This window comes from Giraffa tippelskirchi, chromosome 6 (genome assembly GCF_054371585.1).
Source record: "Giraffa tippelskirchi isolate mGirTip1 chromosome 6, T2T-mGirTip1v1.2.pri, whole genome shotgun sequence".
Classification (NCBI taxonomy): Eukaryota; Metazoa; Chordata; class Mammalia; order Artiodactyla; family Giraffidae; genus Giraffa; species Giraffa tippelskirchi.
Window position 1 is genome coordinate 103070701 of NC_137280.1, and position 23123 is coordinate 103093823.

The 23123-nt window shown below is 39.2% G+C and overlaps 1 protein-coding gene across 2 annotated transcripts in view; it reads right to left on the reverse strand.

The window, feature by feature from the left end:
• Window positions 1-23123, reverse strand: part of LMNB1 (lamin B1) — a 52975-nt gene that overhangs the window by 15299 nt on the left and 14553 nt on the right. Inside the window, exons 1-7 of one of the 2 annotated variants that reach the window (XM_081499013.1) lie at window positions 18546-21184; window positions 14192-14348; window positions 13427-13552; window positions 10260-10430; window positions 8303-8428; window positions 2639-2859; window positions 1386-1611 (exon numbers count right to left, since the gene is read on the reverse strand). In XM_081499013.1, the coding sequence (XP_081355139.1) occupies window positions 1386-1611; window positions 2639-2859; window positions 8303-8428; window positions 10260-10430; window positions 13427-13552; window positions 14192-14348; window positions 18546-18625 (1107 nt within the window). In that variant the 5' untranslated portion in view covers window positions 18626-21184. Of the gene's footprint in view, window positions 1-1385; window positions 1612-2638; window positions 2860-8302; window positions 8429-10259; window positions 10431-13426; window positions 13553-14191; window positions 14349-18545; window positions 21185-23123 lie in introns of those variants that run through there. The other variant, XM_081499012.1, reaches the window with a different exon arrangement.

Here is a 23123-nt window from a genome sequence, read left to right on the forward strand (position 1 = left end):
GCTAGAAAAGTAATGCTTAAAATTCTCCAAGCCAGGCTTCAGCAATGCTTGAACCGTGAACTTCCAGATGTTCAAGCTGGTTTTAGAAAAGGCAGAGGAACCAGAGATCAAATTGCCAACATCCGCTGGATCATCGAAAAAGCAAGAGTTCCAAAAAAACATCTATTTCTGCTTTATTGACTATGCCAAAGCCTTTGACTGTGTGGATCACAATAAACTGTGGAAAATTCTGAAAGAGATGGGAATACCAGAACACCTGATCTGCCTCTTGAGAAACCTGTATGCAGGTCAGGAAGCAACAGTTAGAACTGGACATGGAACAACAGACTGGTTCCAAATAGGAAAAGAAGTATGTCAAGGCTGTATATTGTCACCCTGTTTATTTAACTTATATGCAGAGTACATCATGAGAAACACTGGGCTGGATGAAGCACAAGCTAGAATCAAGATTGCCGGGAGAAATCTCAATAACCTGAGATATGCAGATGACACCGTCCTTATGGCAGAAAGTGAAGAAGAACTAAAGAGCCTCTTGATGAAAGTGAAAGAGGAGAGTGAAAAAGTTGGCATAAAGTTCAACATTCAGAAAACTAAGATCATGGCATCTGGTCCCATCACTTCATGGCAAATAGATGGGGAAACAGTGGCAACAGTGGCTGACTTTATTTTTCTGGGCTCCAAAATCACTGCAGATGGTGACTTCGCCATGAAATTAAAAGACACTTACTCCTTGGAAGGAAAGTTATGACCAACCTAGACAGGATATTAAAAAGCAAAGACATTACTTTGCTAACAAAGGTCTGTCTAGTCAAGGCTATGGTTTTTCCAGCGGTCATGTATGGATGTGAGAATTGGACTATAAAGAAAGCTGAGCGCCAAAGAATTGATGTTTTTGAACTGTGGTATTGGGACTCAAGAGAGTCCCTTGGACTGCAAGGAGATCCAACCAGTCCATCCTAAAGGAGATCAGTCCTACATGTTCATTGGAAGGACTGATGTTGAAGCTGAAACTCCAATATTTTGGCCACCTGATGTGAAGAGCTGACTCATTGGAAAAGACCCTGATGCTGGGAAAGATTGAGGGCAGGAGGAGAAGGGGACAACAGAGGATGAGATGGCTGGATGGCATCACCGGCTGGATGGCATCACCGACTCGATGGACATGGGTTTGGGTAAACTCCGGGAGTTGGTTATGGACAGGGAGGCCTGGTGTGCTGCAGTTCATGGGGTAGCAGAGTCAGACACGACTGAGCAACTGAACTGAACTGAACTTATTTCATGAAGATCACTGAATCCAAATAAAGGCTGAGAAGTTATTACAGTTGCAAGACATTAACCCCAAATCAGGAAAGCCTCCCTGGACAAAAAGAGGTCTGTGTTTTCACCTGTTCTGAAGTGTTCTTCAAGCGGATAAATTTTCCATCAACATCTATCTCTTCAATGCAGACATTCCCAGTGGCTGAGGCAGAATGAGAGATGCTGACACTACTGCTGGCCTCGGATTCTTCCACATCCACTCTCTTCCGCTTTCCTCTGGTGGTACGCACGCTGCGACTCGAGGATGCGCGTGATACTGTCACGCGGGAAGAAGGGCTTGGAGAGAGCTTCAATCTACATGGGAGAAATAACACATTTCAATTATGAAACACATATGCTCTTCCTATCTTAATGCACATGCATTACTAAAGCACATTAATGACAATCTATTAGACAAAGCCAACGTACATCTTAACAGAAAGAAACTTATTTGTGCTACAATGCCCACTATCAACATACTTTTTAAAAATTATTATCTGAATGTTTTAGCTAAGAAAAGACCATAACCATAATGCAGGAAGTTTGGAAAACGGAGAGGGGTGGTGAGAGGTGGGGGTGAACAACTCATCTACCATCACCCTACCACAACCAATGTTACATTTAGCATACTTGCCTTAATTTTTTCAAACCTGTATTTTCTGTTTACAAAATTACAATCACAATGTATGCAATATTGAAATTAAATGTCTTTTTATTCTAAGTGAGAACTTAGGAACTTTTTTCTCAGTAAAGGTTTAAAAGGATTTATACACTAACCAGATTTGAAAAATATAGTCTCTTTCAGCAAATCTTTTGCAGTATTTTGTAGCATGCCTGCATGCACGCTCAGTCGTGTCCGACTCTCTATGACCCTATGGACTGTAGCCCGCCAAGATCCTCTGTCCATGGGATTTCCCAGGCAAGAATACTGGAGTGGGTTGCCATTTCCTACTCCAGGGGATCCTCCCAACCCAGGGGTTGAACCCATGTCTTCTGCAGCTCCTGCACTGGCAGTGGGATTCTTCACCACTGAGCCACCTGGAAGTCATTTTGAAGCATATTAAATTACCAAAATATTTAAAATCCCAAAGGAGAAATGGTATCCTTTCACAGTTCAGCATTTAAAATAATAATACTAAGACTGTTTGTACATCTTCTGTTGTTGATGTAGAAGTAAGATCTATTACTACCTACCTCTACACCTAGATATTAAAAAAAAAATGAGAAAACATTTAGAGTTGTCCTAATTGTTTAAAAAAAAAATCCTATTTACTTTTCTTTAAATAGAAAAGGTGGGGGCAAAAAGTAGACTATGAGGTAGGGTGACAAGCAAGTTACATACCTCTCTTCTTCACCTTCTAGGAGTTTCCTATAAGCACTGATTTCCATGTCCAGGGCCAACTTGACATCAAGAAGTTGTTCATAATCGTTCAGCTGTTGCTGCATCTGATCACGTATTTCCGCCATCTCTCTCTCTTTGTCAGACAGCATGCGGCGAGAATTGTCTCTTTCTTTAGCAAGCAAGTCCTCCAACTCTTGAATCCTCTCCAAACATGCTCTAGACTAAAGATTCAAGGGAACACATTTACTTTCTAGGAACATTCCAACATTAGCACAACACTGGCACAGCTATTTTGAAACATTTCCTGACCTGGAACAAATCCAATCTCTTAACACCAGAATTCAAGAACATTTTTATTTTAAGAAATTAAAAAACAAAATTCCTCCAATACAAAATACAACTCTTAGGAAGGTTTTGTCTTATAAAAAGGCTAGGAAAAGATATTCATCAAATGTGCCATAAATATACATATAATTTTTCTTTGTTTGACCAAAGGAAACAAAATTTTAAGCTGTGGTTTTAGTAAAAAAGTCTGGCTCCCCTACAAACCATTTAGCTCAAAAGTATAAAGTAACAAAAGCAAAGAATTAAAAGAAAACTCACTGACAAAAGAAACTGAGTATCTTATGGGGAACTGCTAGAACAATTCAGAAACTTAACAAAAGGGATTCTAGTTACCGCTTCAGACATGGGGTGCTTTCCCACACTCCATCAGCATGCAAAGACCATATGATATAGTGCAGTCTGTAAATATTACTGTAAACATGGGAACCTCATATTTGGTATTAAAAAAAATGAAAACTCACACCTCCTACACAAGAAGGTTCATCTTAGAAACCTTGTCGTTCACCAGGTAATTACTCATCTGCATGTCTCCACAACAGAATTTATCTCCCTAACCTCAGAAAATGCCCAAAGTAATCAACTCCAAAAGACTGATATAGAGCTTAGGCCCTTAAATCACAAATACCTATGCATCAAAGCAGGAGGGAAAGGGCACATACTGTGCAAAAGTGAAATCTGGAAGGCTAAAGATAAAAAGGATCTCTATTCTGTGCAGAAACATTACACTCTAGCTAGTGAGTTTATTTCACACAGGGGTATAGGTTAAGAAATTTGAAACTGCTTTACACGTATACTGAGGCTGGACAAATAAGGAAACGGGATGTTAGAAACCAGGCTTCTTACTCTCAGAGAGAGAAGTTACAGGTAAGCAAGCAAGGAAGCCTAAAGTGAACCCAGTGGTACAGGGTTAGAGTTCCAGACATCTGTGTAAATGCTTGGTTATCTTAATATAAGTACAAGTGGTGGGAGATACAATTACAGATAAGCATGTAAACATGGGTTAACATATACACATTTACCTAGCTCTGCCCACAAGCAGGCCTAGAAACAATGACACCCCCTACCAATGAACATACCCAGGGCCCAGAACTTACTTTCTAGATACCACTCTCCAATAAAAAGAACCAGAGCTCCCTGAAGAAATAGCTGATACCAGTGCTGAGATAGGGAAAATACACTATGAGCCTGGAGCATATTACAGAACCATAAAAATAAGAAGTGCTCCAAAAAGGGGGGAACATGGTAGCCAACCTAACAAAATTCCTCAAAGCCAAAGCTGGAACAATCTGAGCCAATAAAATAATCTAGTATCCAAATACAATCCAAATTATAAAAAGATTTCCGTGAGTCTCTACTGACAGAAACAAATGAATGAATAGATAAATACACAAATAGGGGAAGAAGAGACGAATCTTTACAAAAGCCTTCCATTTAATAAAGGTAAATACTCTCTTCAGAATGTGATGCATAATTACTGCTCTTTATCCTTGAGAGCAGGCTGGACTCAGTGACTTGCTTCCTAAAAACAGAGTAGGGAAACACAAAAATAGTAACTTACAGTTGGGAGACCTGGCAAACAGTGTCTTAGCCAATGATGAGGTTATCACCAACAATGATGTTGTGTGCATGTTATGTAATCCCTGATATGATGCAACAAGAAGGGCGCTTAAAATCCGTATCTCCAGGCTAATCATAAGAAAAGCACCAGATAAACTTAAGACTGGGGGACAGCCTACAAGATACCTGGCCAGCTCTTCTTAAGACTGTCAAGGTCATGAAAAACAAAGAGAGTCTGAAAAACTGTCACCGACCAGAGGAGACTAGGGAGATCTGTGGTATCCCAAAACAGAAAAAAGAACAGTAACAGAAAATCTGGTAAAATCCAAATAGTCTAGTCTAGTTGACAATAATGTGCCAATGGCAATGTCTCAGTTTTGACAAATGAACCACAGCCATCTAAGATGCTAACAAAGAAGGAAAACTGGGGAGGGAGCTAAGGGAGCTGTGTGTACCAGCTTTCCAACTTTCCTACAAATTTACAATTATGCCAAAATAAAAATATTATTTAAAAAATAATCAATGAATGAATTAATTAAAATCCAGAGACATTCTGTATCAGAAGCAAGCATTCATCTCAAGAGGGATGCTAAACAAAATCCTGCCTCAGAGAACATGCATTTAACTGTATTTGCAAAAAAATTTAAAAAAACAGGCTATAAACTGAGAAATCCATTTTTTCCCTTTCTCAGGGTTCTTATATTTTCTTTCCTCCAAAATAAAAAACAGTTAAGTGTAAAATGTATGTTCTTTGGGAATTTCCTGGCACTTCAGTGGTTAGGACTCTGTGCTTCCACTGCAGGGGGCACAGGTTTGATCCTGGGTCAAGTAACAAAGATCTCTCATGCAGCGCAGCCTAAAAATAAGGAAGTAAAATGTCTCCTCTTCAATCAATCTCTTTATTTTTATTTACCAGGTGGGAGAGACAGATGGGCAACAATGTCTAATCTGAAGGGACATGAATCACTCAAGATTCAGAGAAAACTTTTAGCCTCATTCTGTAAAGGCCAAAATGTACTCTATTTGTCCACCTTAGATGCTACAGGGTTCTATAAGAGGGAAAAATCAAAATCTAGGTGTAAATAAGCTTTAAAGTTACTCTGAATCATTTTGTATTTTTAAATAGAAATATTTAAATGTAGTTTAAATAGCTGCACTACACCTGCTTCACAGTGAAATACAAAGAATACAACACGAGAGACAGATCTAGATCCTTCTTCCTGATTCTGCCATTAAATGACACACCTCACTAAACTGGTACCGTTAGGAAAACAAAGAGGTCCAACGAGACTATCTGTAAGACTCTGCCTCAAAACTCTAAAACTGTACTCCTTATTTCTAATGGTGTCGGGTTCTCTTTGTTTTAAAGTACATAATTGTACCAGTTTATTATAATCTAGCTCTCGCAGAAGTTTCCAGAATTTGATTGTTAGAAAAACAAAAAATAGAGGTGCTTTCAAAGTGCCACTAAACTCTTCTGCAACTCAAACAGACCCTGACCAATTCGTTAATTTGGCCAAAGTCAAAAATCTAGATAGAAATGAAAGAAAAGCTGTAAGCAATATATGTAATGCCTAATACTAAAAACATAATACTGCTACTACTATACTATGTAAAAATATTTTCTAAGTCATCATTTTAAAGGCTATATCATTTGTAAGTAAAACTAAAGAGCTACTTCATTAACATGAGTCACATAACCAAAAAGGAAATTCTATGGCCTAACATGCAGCATGATGAAATCAATGACTTCACAACAAATACTCTAAAACAAAAATTTAGAGATGCCTTTTTCTTTTTAATGATCTAAGGCTAAAATTCATCAATCAAAGAAGATATCCCTCAAGATATATTATTTATCATAAAATTTGATACCAGAAAGGATCACTCTCCACCCCCGACAGAGAAATTTAAAACTATCTGGCTGAAGCAGGTCCTTCTCTCCTATTTCCTAAGGAAGGAACTCTTCAAAACACCAAGGGCACTGCCTAACGCTGTTTAACAGCTGCTAACCTGAAGTTAACCACCTGATGTGAAGAACTGACTCATTGGAAAAGACCCTGATGCTGGGGAAAATTGAAGGCAGGAGGAGAAGGGGATGACAGAGGATAAGATGATTGGATGGCATCACTGACTCAATGGACATGAGTTTGAGCAAGATGCAGGAATTGGTGATGGACAGGGAAGCCTGGTGTGCTGCAGTTCATGGGGTCACAAAGAGTTGGACATGACTGAACTAAACTGAACTGAACCTGAAGTTAACCAAAAAACTTGCAATGACAGGAACATAACTAACAGGCAAACAGGGAAAGAGCCCTGGACCTGAGTCAGAAGACACAGCTGCCAAATTTCAGAGCCTACTGCTATTTAACCACAGGCAAGTGTTATTCACCCACCTGTAGAACATCCACACCTGGCATAATCAAGTGCATTAAGCATCAGCCCCTACCCCCACCTCCTAAAAGATAAAGAAATGTAAAACTGAGGGAGAGGGAATAACCAGAAAACCAGTTATGAAATGGAGAAAAGTAGTAAATGTCAACTCTGAGTAAAAACAGACAGGACTATCTTTAGAAAGGTACCTATTAAATGAGGCAATGGAAAAAAGACTTCAATTCTTAAAGGAAAATCTTTGAAGAGAGTAAGGTATAAAGAGAAAAATTGGGAACAGTGAAAGAAACCCACTTGTCAGCTTACAGTCTCTGGGCTGGTAATTAAACTCACCCAGGTCTGTGGTCAGACTGAGTGAACTCAAAGGCCCTTGTCCTTCCAGCTGTTTAACTTTATGTTGTGAGTAATGAAGTACATGTGATAACGGCAAAGTAAAAACTGCTGTTTTAATCACCTCATTTTACACAATAAAGGGTCTTCTAAATTTCTACAATAAATGTCTTCAGTTTTATAAGCAGAAAAGGATACTACTAAAAACAAAATATTAAAAAAGAAAGCTTATTTAATCAAGAATAAAAAAGTTTACTCATATGAAAAACTTAAAACAACAAAATTTCCTCCCTTAAGGAAAACAGAAGCTGAAGTTACTGCCTAAGTCATTAAGGTGAGCAGTAGATTATCAACATATCCTACACACTTACATGGTTGTACATGTACTTTGCACGCATATCAGCATCACCCTTGAACCAAAAACCAGATTTCAGGCAGTGTCCACACCTGCTTATGCAGCACCTAGAGTGCACCATCACGTACTGACAGGCACCGATCAACACAACCAGCAACAGTCATAAGACAGTTAGGTGTGCCGATGAATGAGTGAGTCACTAAATTATCAGCCAAGATGCCAACTGATGCTACTTTCCAAGATACTAACTGCTGAGTATTCTAAGCACCAAGGGAGTTTGTCTAGAAACACGAAGCATTTATCACCCACAAAGAACTTCTGCAGGTTTTTCTTCATAACAGTTTCTAAATGTGATGAAAACGAGTATGTTGGGAAGAGCACCATGTGGAGATCAGACTGCTGGCTGGGTCAGAAAACCAGGGTCCTGGGGTAAGTCCAGAGAATAAGCCGGCAGGTCGTTCCCTCAAGGGCAATTCCCTTAGCTCCAGGTAATCTATTAGGTTAGGAACAACAGTCTGCCCAGAGGATGCTTATGCAGTGAGGAATAAAAAAAATCTCTGGGGAGCACTGTGAAACCAGAATTCAAGAAAATACTATCCTCTCTGAAAAGTGATTTCAGGAAGAGCCAAGCAGGTCAACTACCGTGGTGGAGGTAGCCTTCAAGTACAACTCCGAAGCTTACTTACCTCTTTCTGTAGATTAGAAAGCTGAGACGAGAGGCTCTCAATTCTCATACGACTTTCCATCAGTTCTTCTCTGGCACTATTGACAGTAGAAGTATTCATCTCTGATGACAGTCTGGCATTTTCAAGCTAAGAAAAGAAGCACACCACAGTCAGTCTTATCTAGTGAATTAGAACAAACAAATGAGGAAGCATGAACATCTCAAGATATTTCATTTCAAACCTGAGCCCTGTCAGTAACTAGCTGATGAAACAGGAAAAGCATCATGAAGTTTGCTGATGTGGCATGAGTACCTTAAAAGTTTTTCTGCTTTTTCAGCTCAGTTTCCAATATGGGAGCTTAACAATACTCCATGTAAGCCAGAAAGAAAAACAACAATACAGTATACTAATGCATATATATGGAATTTGAAAGATGGTAATGATAACCCTATATGCGAGACAGAATAAGAGACACAGATGCATAGAACAGTCTTATGGACTCTGAGGGAGAAGGGGAGGGTGGGACGTTCTGGGAGAATAGCATTGAAACATGTATATTATCACATGTGAAACAGAACTCCATTCCATGTTCGATGCATGAGACAAATGCTCAGGGCTGGGGCAATGGGGTGACCCAGAGGGATGGGATGGGGAGGCAGGTGGGAGGGGGGTCCAGGAAGGGGAACACATGTAAGCCCATGGCTGATCCATGTCAATGTATGGCAAAAACTACTACAATATTGTAAAGTAATTAGCCCCTAACTAAAAAAAAAAAACACCAATACTGATATACATGGGTTTACCCAAAATTTAGGGCTTCAATATTTCATCCATTATATGTCTATAATGTCTCAGACAATGCTGCTAATAAGGAGACTGAACAGGGGCAATTTAGCCATGGTGGTGTTTGTAGGAAAACAAGCATCACATATCCCTAACCCAGCAAATCTGATACAGAATATAAAACAATAAACACAAGTACTAATTAAGAGATTATCTCAAACCAAATAGAAATACTTCCTTTCAGAAGCAAAAAAAAGCTCCTCTGGTAAAAACAATAGCCCATTCCTCCAAATGCCCATGGCATTCTGTCCTGCCTGTCTTCCGGTATGTCTTCTCTATGTCTCTTCCCTGACTCTCTCTGAGACCAGAGTCTATGTGACAGACCCATCCTTAGTTTAGCTTCTTCAGTGCCCGGCATGGTGCCAGCACTAAGCAAGCACTGAACAACTAAATGAAGAGATTAAAAGATCACCCTCTCAGCAGCCAATTACTATTTCATAAAGTGGATTAAAAGCAATATGACCAATTTGAGGCCATGCAATGGAAATTATTTTCAACACCTCTATGACTTATTTTCTAAGTCTTCCACTAATAACTTTTTAATCAAATCATGTAACATTTAACACATTGGGATAAAATCATTTACTATGAAAGCCTGTACCCAGTGATTTAGTAAATTTTTGCATGGTCTCCTAATATAAGAGAGAAGTTTCTACAGCCTTTTTAAAATGAATAATTAGTGGCTGAGGAAGAAGTATCAGAGACTGTCCATTTTGGCCTTTGTTCAAAACAGCCCAAAGCGTGGGAGTCAAAATCTATGTACAATGATGACAGGCAGTCAAAATTAGATGTGGTCCAACAAGGTTAGTACTTGTTACTGAATGAAAAGTTACTTTTAGATGGCTGGAGTTTAACTAATATAACTTGACATGAATGATCACCTGGACAAAGAGGTTAAAGACCTTGCCTCTGGTAAAAGTGGAATAACCTTACTTTCTCTGAGTAGTTTCTAATTAACATTTACTTTATAAAAAATTGCTTTCTTAAAAAAAACAAGCAATTTTCTATATTCATGGAGACTGCAGGAATTCATTTAATAAAACTAGAACAAACCAAACAACAAGTTACGTTCTCAGGGAGACTCTGAAACACAAGCTTTAAGTGTTCACAGCCATCCCGGGCAGAGTCTGCTCACTTTGGCATGGTAAGTCTGCTCTAGCTCTTCTTTGTACAGCTTGACTTGGGCATCGTGTTGCTCTCTCATCTCATGGAGGGCTTGAGCCAGCTTGTACTCGTACTCAATCTGACGCCCAGAATCCACCTCTACCAAGCGGGTTTCATGCTTTCTTCTGGTCTCATTAATCTCCTAGGAAGAAAAAAGGACATAAAACCAAGTTACTTATCATGGCTGATATCAAGTTTTACACACCAACCTCCTCATGTCTGTCCTAGGACAAGCATGTGAATAGACACTTTTTTGCCTTCATTTACAAATGAGAAGATTTTTGAGACAGGACTAATGACAGAAATGGTAGCATGTCAAACCCTAGGAATTTTATGTTTATTTTCAGTAGCACAGCTATTTATTTCTCTAAAGGCAAGGAATGGCTGGAAGACTTTACCATGTAATCATGGATAACTAGGTTTACTGAATAGCATGTAATTATTTTTCTAAGTTGTACTGACAGTACTAAGAATAACTCTGAAAAAAAATTCCACACAAAACGTTAGAAACTTATCAGTAAAACTTCAACTAGAAGATTTATGCATACAATAAAACTTGTCTTAGACATACTAAGATGCAATGGACAGAGCAAGCCAATTTACATGACTCATCCTAATAGCTGGTGATGCTAAGGTACCAACATCAATTGATACAGAATCTTACTGACCATATTACTTTTCTATCTCAAGTACATATGACAATTCACTATCAAACAATAGAAATAATAGGCATAATCCTTCACATTAGGTTTTAAGGAATTATCCAAACTAGAATGGCTAGGAACACAAGTCCAAGAATAAAATTTCCATTCTAGCGGCTAGCTCTGAAAATACAGATCTGTCCTTAGTGGCAATAATTAAAGAGGCCACAAGAGGGGGATATAAGAAGAACTTGTTTCTGTATCCTCTTCCAGCATGCGGTTTTTCTGTGCATGTCCTCATCTTTCACTTAACCGGAGGAAGATGAGCTGGATGGAATCAGAAAACCAGGGATCAAATTCCAGTTCTGCTACTAGTCTCCTAGGGCTCATATCTCTATAAAGTGAATGCTACTTAAATCATAAAAATATGCAAATGAAAGGTTTAGTTCAACCAGTATCAGGTACCTACTAGCCATTTGCCCTTCATCTGCCTCCCTTCCTCTTCTTGCTGCTTTTCTCCTTCCTCTTACCCCTTAACTGTTCATAATAAGGAATCTAGGTATATTTACTGAATAGAATTTGACCCTCCATGTGAAAAAAGAAGAAATGAGGAATATTTTTTTTAATTCATTCTCAAAAAGGCAAAACCCCAAAATTCAAAGCTGCTACCAAACACTCTAAAAATACTAAATTACTTTTTACTGACGTCGTTTATCACTTAGTATTTTACATAAAATAAATGATTTGCAAAGAAAAAAATTCTCAACCTCTGGTTTAAAGATGCAGGAATCCACACAGCTTCAAAACTAAGAAATAATAGATCATGGGCAATTTTAACAAAATGAAACAAAAATGTAGTCAACATAAATATACTTCAATTTATGAACTGTAGTGAATAATTATATGATAGCAGTCACTAATTTAAAAGGAGCTTTCACACATGGTATTTCACTTTGATCCTCACCATTTCTTGGGGAAAAAACAGCAGGCATTGGTATTTCATTTTTAAATAAGAAAACGACTCAAGAACTGTCCAAAGTCTGGCTGCTTATTCAATGAGTGCAGTTTGTCCCCACAATATCCAGTAAAAATGGTCAATTTCTATTAAATTATTTTTCTCCAACTAAAATTATTTAACTTTTTAATAAATTCCTATTTTAAAATTGTTAGTCATTGTTTTTAACATTACATTACTTTAAAAAACATTTAAGTATTTAACGGCATGTTCTTTAACCTGCATGTTCTCAAACGCTTTTCAATTTTGAGAAAATACACATGCCCCTTTCTTCAACTGTATTACACTACACGTCTTTTTTGGTAACAGCTGTTACTTTTACCTCTCAAGGCTGAATCACAGAAGTTGTGGCTGATAAATGATATTTTTTAATATACACATATAACTATAAACGCTGTGGGTAGCCAGCCCCCGATGACTGCTGCCTCCAGGTATCTCCTGTGTGAGCCCCCTTCCATACCGTATCGTGGTTGGTCTGTGTGATGGGGAGTGACGGTATATCACTTAGGGATTAGTCTCGACAAGAGAATGTGGCTTGCCTTGCTCTCTCTCTCTCTCTCTCGTCATCCACTCTTGAGGAATCCCATCATGAGCAGCCCTGACAGAAGAGCCTGGTGGGCTACAGTCCATAGGGTTGCAAAGAGGTGGGCATGACTGAGCGACTAATATATACACATAAGGAAGCCGATGCTGAACTGGTATCTCCAGACAACAGTTGTGAATGAACTGTGACGTGTTCCTCCAGACCAGGCTGAAAGCCTGACTGCAACCTCATTAGACACTGAAGACAACCATCTAAGTTAAACAGCTCTTAGATCCCTGACCTTGAGAAACTGTAAGATAGTAAAAGTCTGTGATTTTAAGATACTAAATTTTGAAGTAATATATCACTAATACAAATGCTTAAAGAGGTTGACAGTTAATTAACAGCTGTGGCCAGACCTTTTTAAGTTAGATGAAGTAATTTAAGTGATATTATTGCACAAGTGAAAGTTGCTCAATCATGTCCAACTCTTTGTGATCCCATACAGTTCCCATACAGTCCATGGAATTCTCTGGGCCAAAATACTGGAGTGGGTGGCTGTTCCCTCCTCCAGGGGATCTTCCCAACCCAGGGATCGAACCCAGGTCTCCCCCATTGCAGGCAGATTCTTTAACAGCTGAGCCACCAGGGAAGCCCAAGAATACTGGAGTGGGGAGCCTATCCCTTCTCCAGAGGATCTTCCCAGCCCAGGAATCCAACCAGGGTCTCTTGCATTGCAGGTGGATTGTTTACCAACTGAGCTATCAGGGAAGCTCTAGGTGAAGTAAAAGCTTATAAATTTACCATAGCACCTTGAATTCTTACATGCAGCCTTTTTAGCAACAGTGCCTTTGATCCTTTGCCTACAAAATTCTTCCCATTTTTTCACATGTACGGTTTATAACAAAGCCTTTTGGGATCCCTCCATTCCTTAAAAAAGAAAAATTATATATAATTACCTCCTCATACATGTTTTTACGAAACTCCAAGTCCTCAGTAAGGCTCTGACAGCGATTCTCCAAATCCACTTTAAGTAAAGTTTCATCTGCTAACTGTTTCTTCGCAGCAGCTAAAGAGGCTTCCAACTAATAGAAGGAAAAAGAACTAATGAAAATTATACAGCAATCATTTAATAATGAATTTAATAGATACCTACGGACTGAATCAAGTCAAGCATTACAATTTCTATATATTTGTCAATGTATGAGAGTCCCTCATGATAATCTTTATCACAGAACTGTGGGTTCAACTGCTGGTCCCACCCACAGAGTGTCACATCAAAACATCCCGCAAATCTGGTAAACAGCAACAGGGGATGAAGAGATACCTATGGCTTACATTTCAAGACTCAAACGAACGATCTCAGCTACCATTTTCATTTTTTCCTGGGTGGAGGGCACCATTAAGACATCTTCTCTCTTTTTACCTTACATTTTGGTACAATAATGAGATAGGCTGTGAGATGGGGAAACGAATGAGCACAAGCACAACAGGGAGGGCGAACGGCAGCGGCAAGACCTGCACGTCCAGACGCAGCGACCGAGAGGTGAGGGTGCTGTACATGTCAGCTAGCTCAAGTCTTCCCCTGCAGGTGTAACCGCCGCCCCCCAGCTAAAATAACTCAATACAGTTTTTAAGATAAAAAGCATAAAACAAGTTTTACAATCAAGACAGATGGGGCAATTAACCTGTGATATACAGCTCAAGAGCAGAGTCTAACTTACCTGGGCAATCTGATCCTTCAGATCTTCCAAATCACTCTCTAAACTTTTCTTATCACCAAGCGCAGTCGCCAAAGCCGCATCTTTCGAATTCAGCGCTGCTTCGTATTCTCGAAGCTTGATCTGGGCTCCATTAAGATCAGATTCTTTCTTAGCATAACTGCAAAACATTTGAAAAAGTGCAAGACATCATATTATACCCCTGAATTGAACCATTCTCCCTCCCTGTCTAAGGGGGAAACAAAAGAGGAGGCAATTTAAATAAAGGCTGCCACAACCTACTAAAATTACAGGGGTGATTCAGGAGCACTCCGTCTAGAGTGCTATCTTTGGTGGATAATAACTTTTTCCTTCAACGACTACCCTTCCCTGATTAGGAATGACTTTAGGTGTAAGATGTCCAGAGGCCCAATGTATCAGAATCTGGTTGTCTCTGAGGGAGAACACAAGCCTTGTTTTATAAAGAGTTGTCTATATGGTTCACCAAAACATTTCTGAAGAAATGAACACTTGTTATTTTAAATACAATGAATATTAAAAATCAAGACATACAGAAGACATAAGTCAATATAAATGAATGAAATAAATGAAAATGAAAAGTTACTTCAAAAAGTAATGTTATGACTTGTTGATATACACTGATAGACACTTCTTTGACATTACCTAAGAACTGACCCCAAGCTTGCAAGTAGTTTCCATTTCTTACACAAGAGGTGGTTTTAAAACTTTCTTAACTACAAATAGCGCCTTCCTAGTATTTTGAAGAAAACAATTTTTTCAGTTTATACTAATAACTATCCAAAAATGAAACTAGAATCAAGGTGTATTTTACTTCTAAGTATCACTTTTTATTAAATGGAATTCTACATTATAAAATTAAGGTTCCTTAGGATATAGTTTGTCAAATAATTATATTTTAAAGATCAGTATTTTTTAATCCAAATAATTCCATTATCATCAATAGGTCATACTGGAAAAGCCTTAATAATATAAAAACTCTCAATATATGTTCTTAATTAAAACTGCTATTATAGAGAATTATTTCTACTACTGATGTTTGAGAGTGGGCTCAACAGAGGAATCTTTAATTAACAGAAATCCTTAAAATATTGTTATATCAATACTATAATAAAATGAAGAAAAAAAACTATCCAAAGGAAAAATCAAGGCAGTGTAAAGATAAGATTTAATAGTACTCATTTTTTACTCATTTTGGTATTATAAAACAACTACATACACATATAAAATCTCAGCAGTCACATAACAAGAATTTTTTTCCTTAAATTCTGTATTTTTAAAAACCACAAGATGGCAGTCTTTTCCTGAAGACTTCGTTTAGAAAGGCGGGGGGGGGGAAAAAAATCAACTGTAGGAGAAAAAAAAAATTCCCATACAGTCATTAATTTGTAATAAAAATGCCTAATTCATACAATTGCTGGGTCCCAAAGCTAGGAACACCATAGAAAAGAATCAATGCTTGTGGAAGAGCCATTACTTTACCCCACAATATAAATGACCAGACCTGGAAGGGAGAAATAGCACAATACATTGGATTTTAAACCAGTCATATTTTATAGAGAATTGCACAATATTTACAAAAGCTACTGACTCAAAATTACTTAACAGTTACAAGATTCTCCTGCATCACTGACTAATATTTAAGTCAGTAAATAGGAGGGGCTTCCCTGGTGGCTCAGTGGTAAAGAATTCACCTGCCAATGCGGGAGACATAGGTTTGATCCCTGGTCTGAGAGGATCCCACATGCCACGGAGCAACTGAGCCCCTGCGCCACAACTACTGAGCCAGTGCTCTAGAGGCCGGGAACCTCAACTGAAGCCTGCGCCCTAGAGTCCCTGCTCCACAACAAAGAGAAGTCACTGCAGGGAGAAGCTTGCACACGGTAACTACAGAGAACCCCTCCTCGCCACAACTAGAGAAAAGTCCACACAGCAATGAAGACCCAGCACAGCCAAAAATAAATAAATTATTTTTAAAGATCAAGCAGGAAGTCTTGGTCTAATTACCAGCACACGGTCAAAGTCCAGAAACCTGCAAAACTGACATCATATAATATACACATGAGTATGCATCACCTAAGCACAGAGTAACATCTGAGAATGCTCCGAACAAGGAGTAATTTAGACAGGAATCCAAAGTTACCAGGAAGTATCACTTAAGGCATCAGTGGGCATTTTTCTGAGACTATACTTCCTAACTGAATCTCTTCAGTTACTGACCTGTCTATTCAAAGGAGATGTTCTCACATACGCACATGCTGAGTATAAGTCAGAAAACATACCCATTTACTGGAGGTGTTTACCTAAGAACCAAAACTTTAAATTGCAGCAACAAAAAAAGGTTTATAAAACACAGCTTAATGGCACCCCACTCCAGTACTCTTGCCTGGAAAATCCCATGGACGGAGGAGCCTGGTAGGCTACAGTCCATGGGGTCGCTAAGAGTCGGACACGACTGAGCGACTTCACTTTCACTTTTCCCTTTCATGCACTGGAGAAGGAAATGGCAGCCCACTCCAGTATTCTTGCCTGGAGAATCCTAGGACGGCAGAGCCTGGTGAGCTGCCGTCTGTGGGGTCGCACAGAGTCGGACACGACTGAAGCGACTTAGCATAGCATAGCATAGCATAGCACACTCTAATTAAGAATCTCCTCCCTTAATAAACAAAATTACTTTCATTTCAAGTAAGTTTGAATTTCAGTCATAGAGAAGGAAATAGCAACCCACTCCAATATTCTTGCCTGGGAAATCCCTTGGACAGAGGAGCCTGATGGGATACAGTCTGTAGAGTTGCAAAGAGTCAGACACACCTTAGAGACTAAACAAGCTTGAATTTCATTCATAACAAGTAACCAGGTCTAATCAAATATCTGACTATTAAAAAAATAATCAGCTGGAAAGGCTACATTTACATTACTGCTATTCTATCTCGGTGGATCAAGAAAAACAGACATACCTTCAATAATGTACTTCCCACACAGCAGGCACCACCCAGGAAGGATTGTTGTCAAAAATATTCAATCTGAATACAAGCCCCAAATACAAGGGGATAGAGGAACAAATTGAACAACACCTGGAGGGACAGTCAAATCCAGATGGTGGCGTAAAACAACTTAGGGTAAATAACTTAGTTTCTTAAAGGAATAAATGGCTTTTTTAAGGAAGAGAATTATTAAAGTTTAAAAGTTTTAATGAATGCCATATGCAAAAAAAAAAAATAATAATAATGTACTTCCCAATAGAACCTGGTACCTCAATCTGGGACCTGTCCTTATCATCTCTTGAGGCTTGTAGGACTAAATAACCTAAATACAATTCATTATCTGCTACTTTCTGAATTACTCCTGACCACCTCTGACTACCAAGAAAACCACTGTGCTTCACTGCTTTAATCATCTTGGTTTTTCAACCTACCAACTCTTTGAACTTGACTAGTTTTAGGATCAGCATTTCAACCCTGGCTTCAGCACTGAACTGCCTGGCTCTTGGACTCTGTGTCTGTTTGCTGAGGACTCTGCACTACCTTTTCTCCTTAGATGACAAGTATCCCACTCCCTCAGTATCCTTCATTTGTTTAAGTGTACCCCATTCCAGACTACTCCCACCAATAAATACATGGAGATTAGAAAATGCAACCAATTACATAATTGCCGGAAAACAAATGCTTAACTGAGCTCCTAGGGGATATCCATCATCGGCAGGTAGTAACCGTAGAGCACATTTTAACTAAAGTCACATCACATATACACAACACAGAAAATCACTTAAGACCTAGTAAGTATACAATAACGACTTAAAAGTTAATTATGAATCATACTGTAGTTGTAAAACCTGAAAAATTAAGTTGACCACTTAAATTAAGGAATGAGGAATTAGTGTGAACCAGAAATTAAGCAGAACTAGAGGGACAAATACATACTAGAACACGATCTGAAACTTGTTACAGAACAGTTTTAATTAGTCAGGCATTGGCAACTTCCCTGGTGGCTCAGAAGGTAAAGCGTCTGCCTATAATGCGGGAGAGACCGGAGTTCAATCCCCTGGGTTGGGAAGATCTGCTGGAGAAGGAAATGGCAACCCACTCCAGTATTCTTGCCTGGAGAATCCCATGGAAGAGGAGCCTGGTAGGCTACAGTCCACGGGGCCGCAAAGAGTCGGACATGACTGAGCGACTTCACTTCACTTGGCAACTTACTGCCCTTCCGTTAACATTTCATCGATCAGTTTACACAAGTCAGTATACAGCACAATGCTCAGCTGAATGAATTCTCTAGCTTGACTAGTGACACAACCCCAAAAGTCCCTGAGTTCAGGTTCTCTAAATCACCTACTACATACCCATGAACGAAGAATCCATGTTCATTTTCAGGACAGGATTTATATATTTCAGTTTGGCTTCCTTCTTTCACACGTGCCATTAATTTTCAATTTTTTCTCAAGTACTTTTGTCCTTGTTCATTGATTCTCATATATGGAAATATAAGTAACAAAGTGTTACATTAAGCAATTCAAAATAAAAGACCTAAATGGTAAGATGGTCTCTTAGTTGATACAATAGTTACATAACTAGAAGAAGGTATACAAAATTACTTTTTGGATACTAAATGGCATTTCCATGAAATTTACCAAAGGTTATTATACTGCAAATATACAAGAATAGATAAGGGCAAGAAAACTAGGGGATTCCCTAGTGGCTCAGATGGTAAAGAGTCTGCTTGCAATTGAGGGAGAACTGGGTTTGATCCCTGGGTCGGGAAGATGCCCTGGAGAAGGGAATGGCTACCCACTCCAGTATTCTTGCCTGGAAAATCTCATGGACAGAGGAGCCTGGCGGGCTACAGTCCATGAGGTCGCAAAGCGTCGGACACAATTGAGCGACTAACGCACACACACACACAAATGCTTGCTAAATTCATAAAATCTGTTGAAGATATGTATTCTTACGAAAAAATACATCCAAATTGTAATAATGATAGACTTTAGAATACTGACTTTAAAAAGCCACACATCTGGGGGCGGGGGGGGGGGCAGGAAAGAAACACTCATGTTTCTAAAGATAAAACCAGAAATACAAGTATCGGGTCTTTTTAATTACTGCCTTCACATGTCAGACAACAGCTTATGGAAACCAAAAAGGAACCACTCTCAGGTATGTTTTAAACCCCACTCATATTCCATAGCAAAATACTAGGCAACTCTGGTTGCTCAGATCACTTATTTGCAATTTTGAAAAGCGATTATAGATTGTCAGGTTCATCTTATGTAAGAGTAGCTACTCAACAAATTCAGACTGAATAATGTTCCTAATTTATAACCTCCTAGAAAGAAATGAGACTACAAAGGAAGATGAAAGACCAACAAAAACAACTCACGCCAATGATTTCTCGGCAGCTGTCCAGCTACCTTTCTTAACTCAGCACTCGTCACTAACATTTACTTCAGGACCATTCTTATTTAGAAAAGCAAATTACAGAGAATGAAAGGGAAAAGTCATTTAGTCTTTTAACCTCCAATCACATAACAGGAACCATTCTTTATAAAATTATTTTTAATCATATCCACAAAGGCTTTTAAAATCCCTCAAAATAGACCCACTCTACATGGAGAGCCAGGCCAATCAGGCCCAGCTCTTTGAGCTTTGGTGTCAATATACAGTAAGGTTCTTCTGAACAGCTGTCTGGTGGCAGCTGAACACCACTCAACACTAGTGCAATTATTGAATGACTATCAAATAATCCAGCTTCTAAGGCACTTTTCATACCCAGAGTTCAGAATCAACATGCCCTATATTATGTAGCCATGGTTCAGACTTTTAGTGCAAAAATAAACTTTATTTTGGGCTTCAGTTCAGTTCAGTTGCTCAGTTGTGTCCAACTCTTTGCGACCCCATAGACTGCAGCACGCCAGGCCTCCCTGTCCATCGCCAACTCCCAGAGTTTACTCAAACTCATGTCCACTGAGTCGGTGATGCCGCCCTACCATCTCATCCTCTGTCGTCCCCTTCTCCTCCTGCCTTCAATCTTTCCCAGCATCAGGGTCTTTTCAAATGTGTCGGCGCGGGAGTGGCGGCTGCGCAGCATGGGAGCGACTGTGAGGAGATACCCCATGTCCAAGGGTAGAGAAGCCCCAGCAAGATGGTAGGCGCTGGAGCGGAGGCTACATGGCAGCTGTGAGGCTGGAGAGCAGCTCTGAGAGGATACCCCACATCCAAGAACAAAGGAGATGCCCCAGCAAGATGGTAGGAGGGGCAAAATCACGTTTAGAATCAAACCCCATACCCACCAGAAACGCTCAGAGGGCTCAAACAAACCTTGTGCTGCACCAGGACCCAGAGACCCCACAGAGACTGAGACAGAACTGTGTTTGGGCTTAAGATAAAGGTTATTAATATGCCCAAACAAAAACCTTGTCCTGAAACTGAGTAATCTATCTAAAGTAATAGACTCAAACTGCTTATTAAGTGAATCTGCCCCAGCATTCATTCATTAGCCTCACTACTGTCCTCAAAGTATCTTCTCTTCCAAAGGGAGAAGGGATGTGATCCACAATATTTCTACCAAGGAAACTTAACTACAACTAAGATAAGTATAATTTAATATACAAAGTCACCAAAGTCATGTGATCACAATTTCCATTAATAAGGGTCTCCTCTGACACAAGCAAAAAGACTAAGATGCTTCTGCACAAACCCAAAATGGATAATTTCTGATGGTAATAAAATTCTGCTTCTCATTCAATAAACTGAGCAGCTGGGAATTCTCTGGTGGTCCAGTGGTTAGGACTCTGTGCTTCCACCGTAGGGGGCATGGGTTCCATCCCTGCTCAGGGACCTAAGATCCCACAAGCCAAGTGGCGTGGCCAAAAAATAAACATAAATAAATAAACTGAGCAGTCAACACATTAGCAACAACCCAATCAAAATCAGGTAAACTCTAATTGCAATCAGATTAAAATTAGGAAAAACATTAAGAAAGATCAACACTGGACCAACAGAACCATTTCTCTGAACAAAAGAAATCCACTGACACAAACACACACAAGAGTGAGGAATGGACAAATACAGTTTAAGTTCTAATAAAAAAATGACTTACTGGGGGAAAAAACAACCAAAATCACAACTTCATTATGCCAGGTCACTGATCTGGGTGTGTGGAAACTAGCAATGAACAAAACAATAATATAGAGTCCCTGATCATTACGGAAGGTACATTATACTGGGGAGAGACACAAATACATATAACAGCAGGGATAATCAATATTTCAAAGAAAAATAATTCAGAATAAGGAGTTAGAGAAAGACGGGGAGGATGATCATTTTATATAGTGTGCTCAGAAAGAGACTGATTTTACATCAACAGCCATTTTTCACATCAGAAAATCACTTTTCAAACCCAGATTTTATCCAGCAATACAATTACTATTCTTAGTTATTTCATTGCTCCTCTATGGGTTATGTGCAACCCAATCTAAAGGGGAAATAGTCTCCTACAAAAATGGTTATTACTAAGTCAATAATTATTTTGGAGAAGCCTAGAGAGTGCTAGGAAATGTGCTGATACAAGAAGCAAAATCAGACTCCAGCCCTGTGCACAAAGAGATTCTAGTCCAGCAAGGGAACCAATGAATCACACAAAACTGTCTTAACAAATCAAACCTATCAGCAACATCCCTAAGAAACAGAAAAAAGTACACAGTGCTGTGTGTACACAGTACATGATGTAACCTCCAAATAAAAATGGCACATTAAACATGGCTCCACTATTACCCCATCTAAAAACACAACAACTGAGTAACAAACTGACAAGGAAAGAACAAAATTTTAGAAGCTAAAATTAGATGAGTGAAAATGAGCTTAGGCAGCCATAGAGGGCCGAATCTCAAGCCACACTCAGGGCTATGTGAGAAATAACCTAATTTATACTGCAGATACTGTTGATAGCAAGAGATACCCCAGTAACCTGAAGTAGGACTAGATGAAAATCTATTTGAGAGGCAAAGCAGACCATACTCTATGTTCCTGGGCCAATGGCTCCTCATTCACCAGGATAAAAAAGGAAAAGTTTACTGTCTAAGGAGTAAAACAGAATCTCAGACCTGGCACCACCTGGAACAGCCAAAGGCAGCACTATCATACTGAAAAGGCAGGAGAATTCCAGTGGACTTCTACAGATGCTAATGTTGCCTCTCAATCTCCCTCAACTTAAAGTACACTGTACAGCCAAAATCCAAGAGAGAAGACTTGAAGACACTGATACTGGGTGTTCCCAACTTAATGATTCCACTGTTACACAATGATGCTTAGTGAAGAAGCTCCATTCATGTATACAGCTTCCCATTTTTAGAGCCCTGCTTCTGAATACAGAGGACATATAACAGTCATCAGACCTTTGAGAAAAACTCTCACTGTAAATTGACTCACCCAATGTCCATTCCACCCTCCTAGCTGTGCTTTCTTAAACTAGAAAACGTAAAACTACATTTGCCAGAATCTCTTGCAGCTAGGATTCTGGATGCAAAGTATATACTCTCGCTGGTACACCCATAATACAAAAGGAAGTATCATGGGGCTACCTTCCTAGTATTTGTGACAATTTCTCTGCTGACAAGCAGGGTCAACACCACATACATTACTACAGTAATTTTGAAATCAGTTCCTGATTTCAAATTTTGAAACTCATTCCTCCAATTTTGAGACTGTTTTGGCTATTCTGGATACCATGGATTTCCATTTAAATTTTAAGCTTAGCTTGACAATTTCTGCAAAAGAGACAACTGTGATTCTGAGAGAGACTGCATTGAATCTGTGGGTCAATTTAGGGAGAACTGCCAGCTTAACAATATTAAAGTGTCCAGAGACAGCTGTGGGCTTAGTAAGCCTTTGGGCAACCTGTCTGCTGACGGGTGGGGCTATGTGCC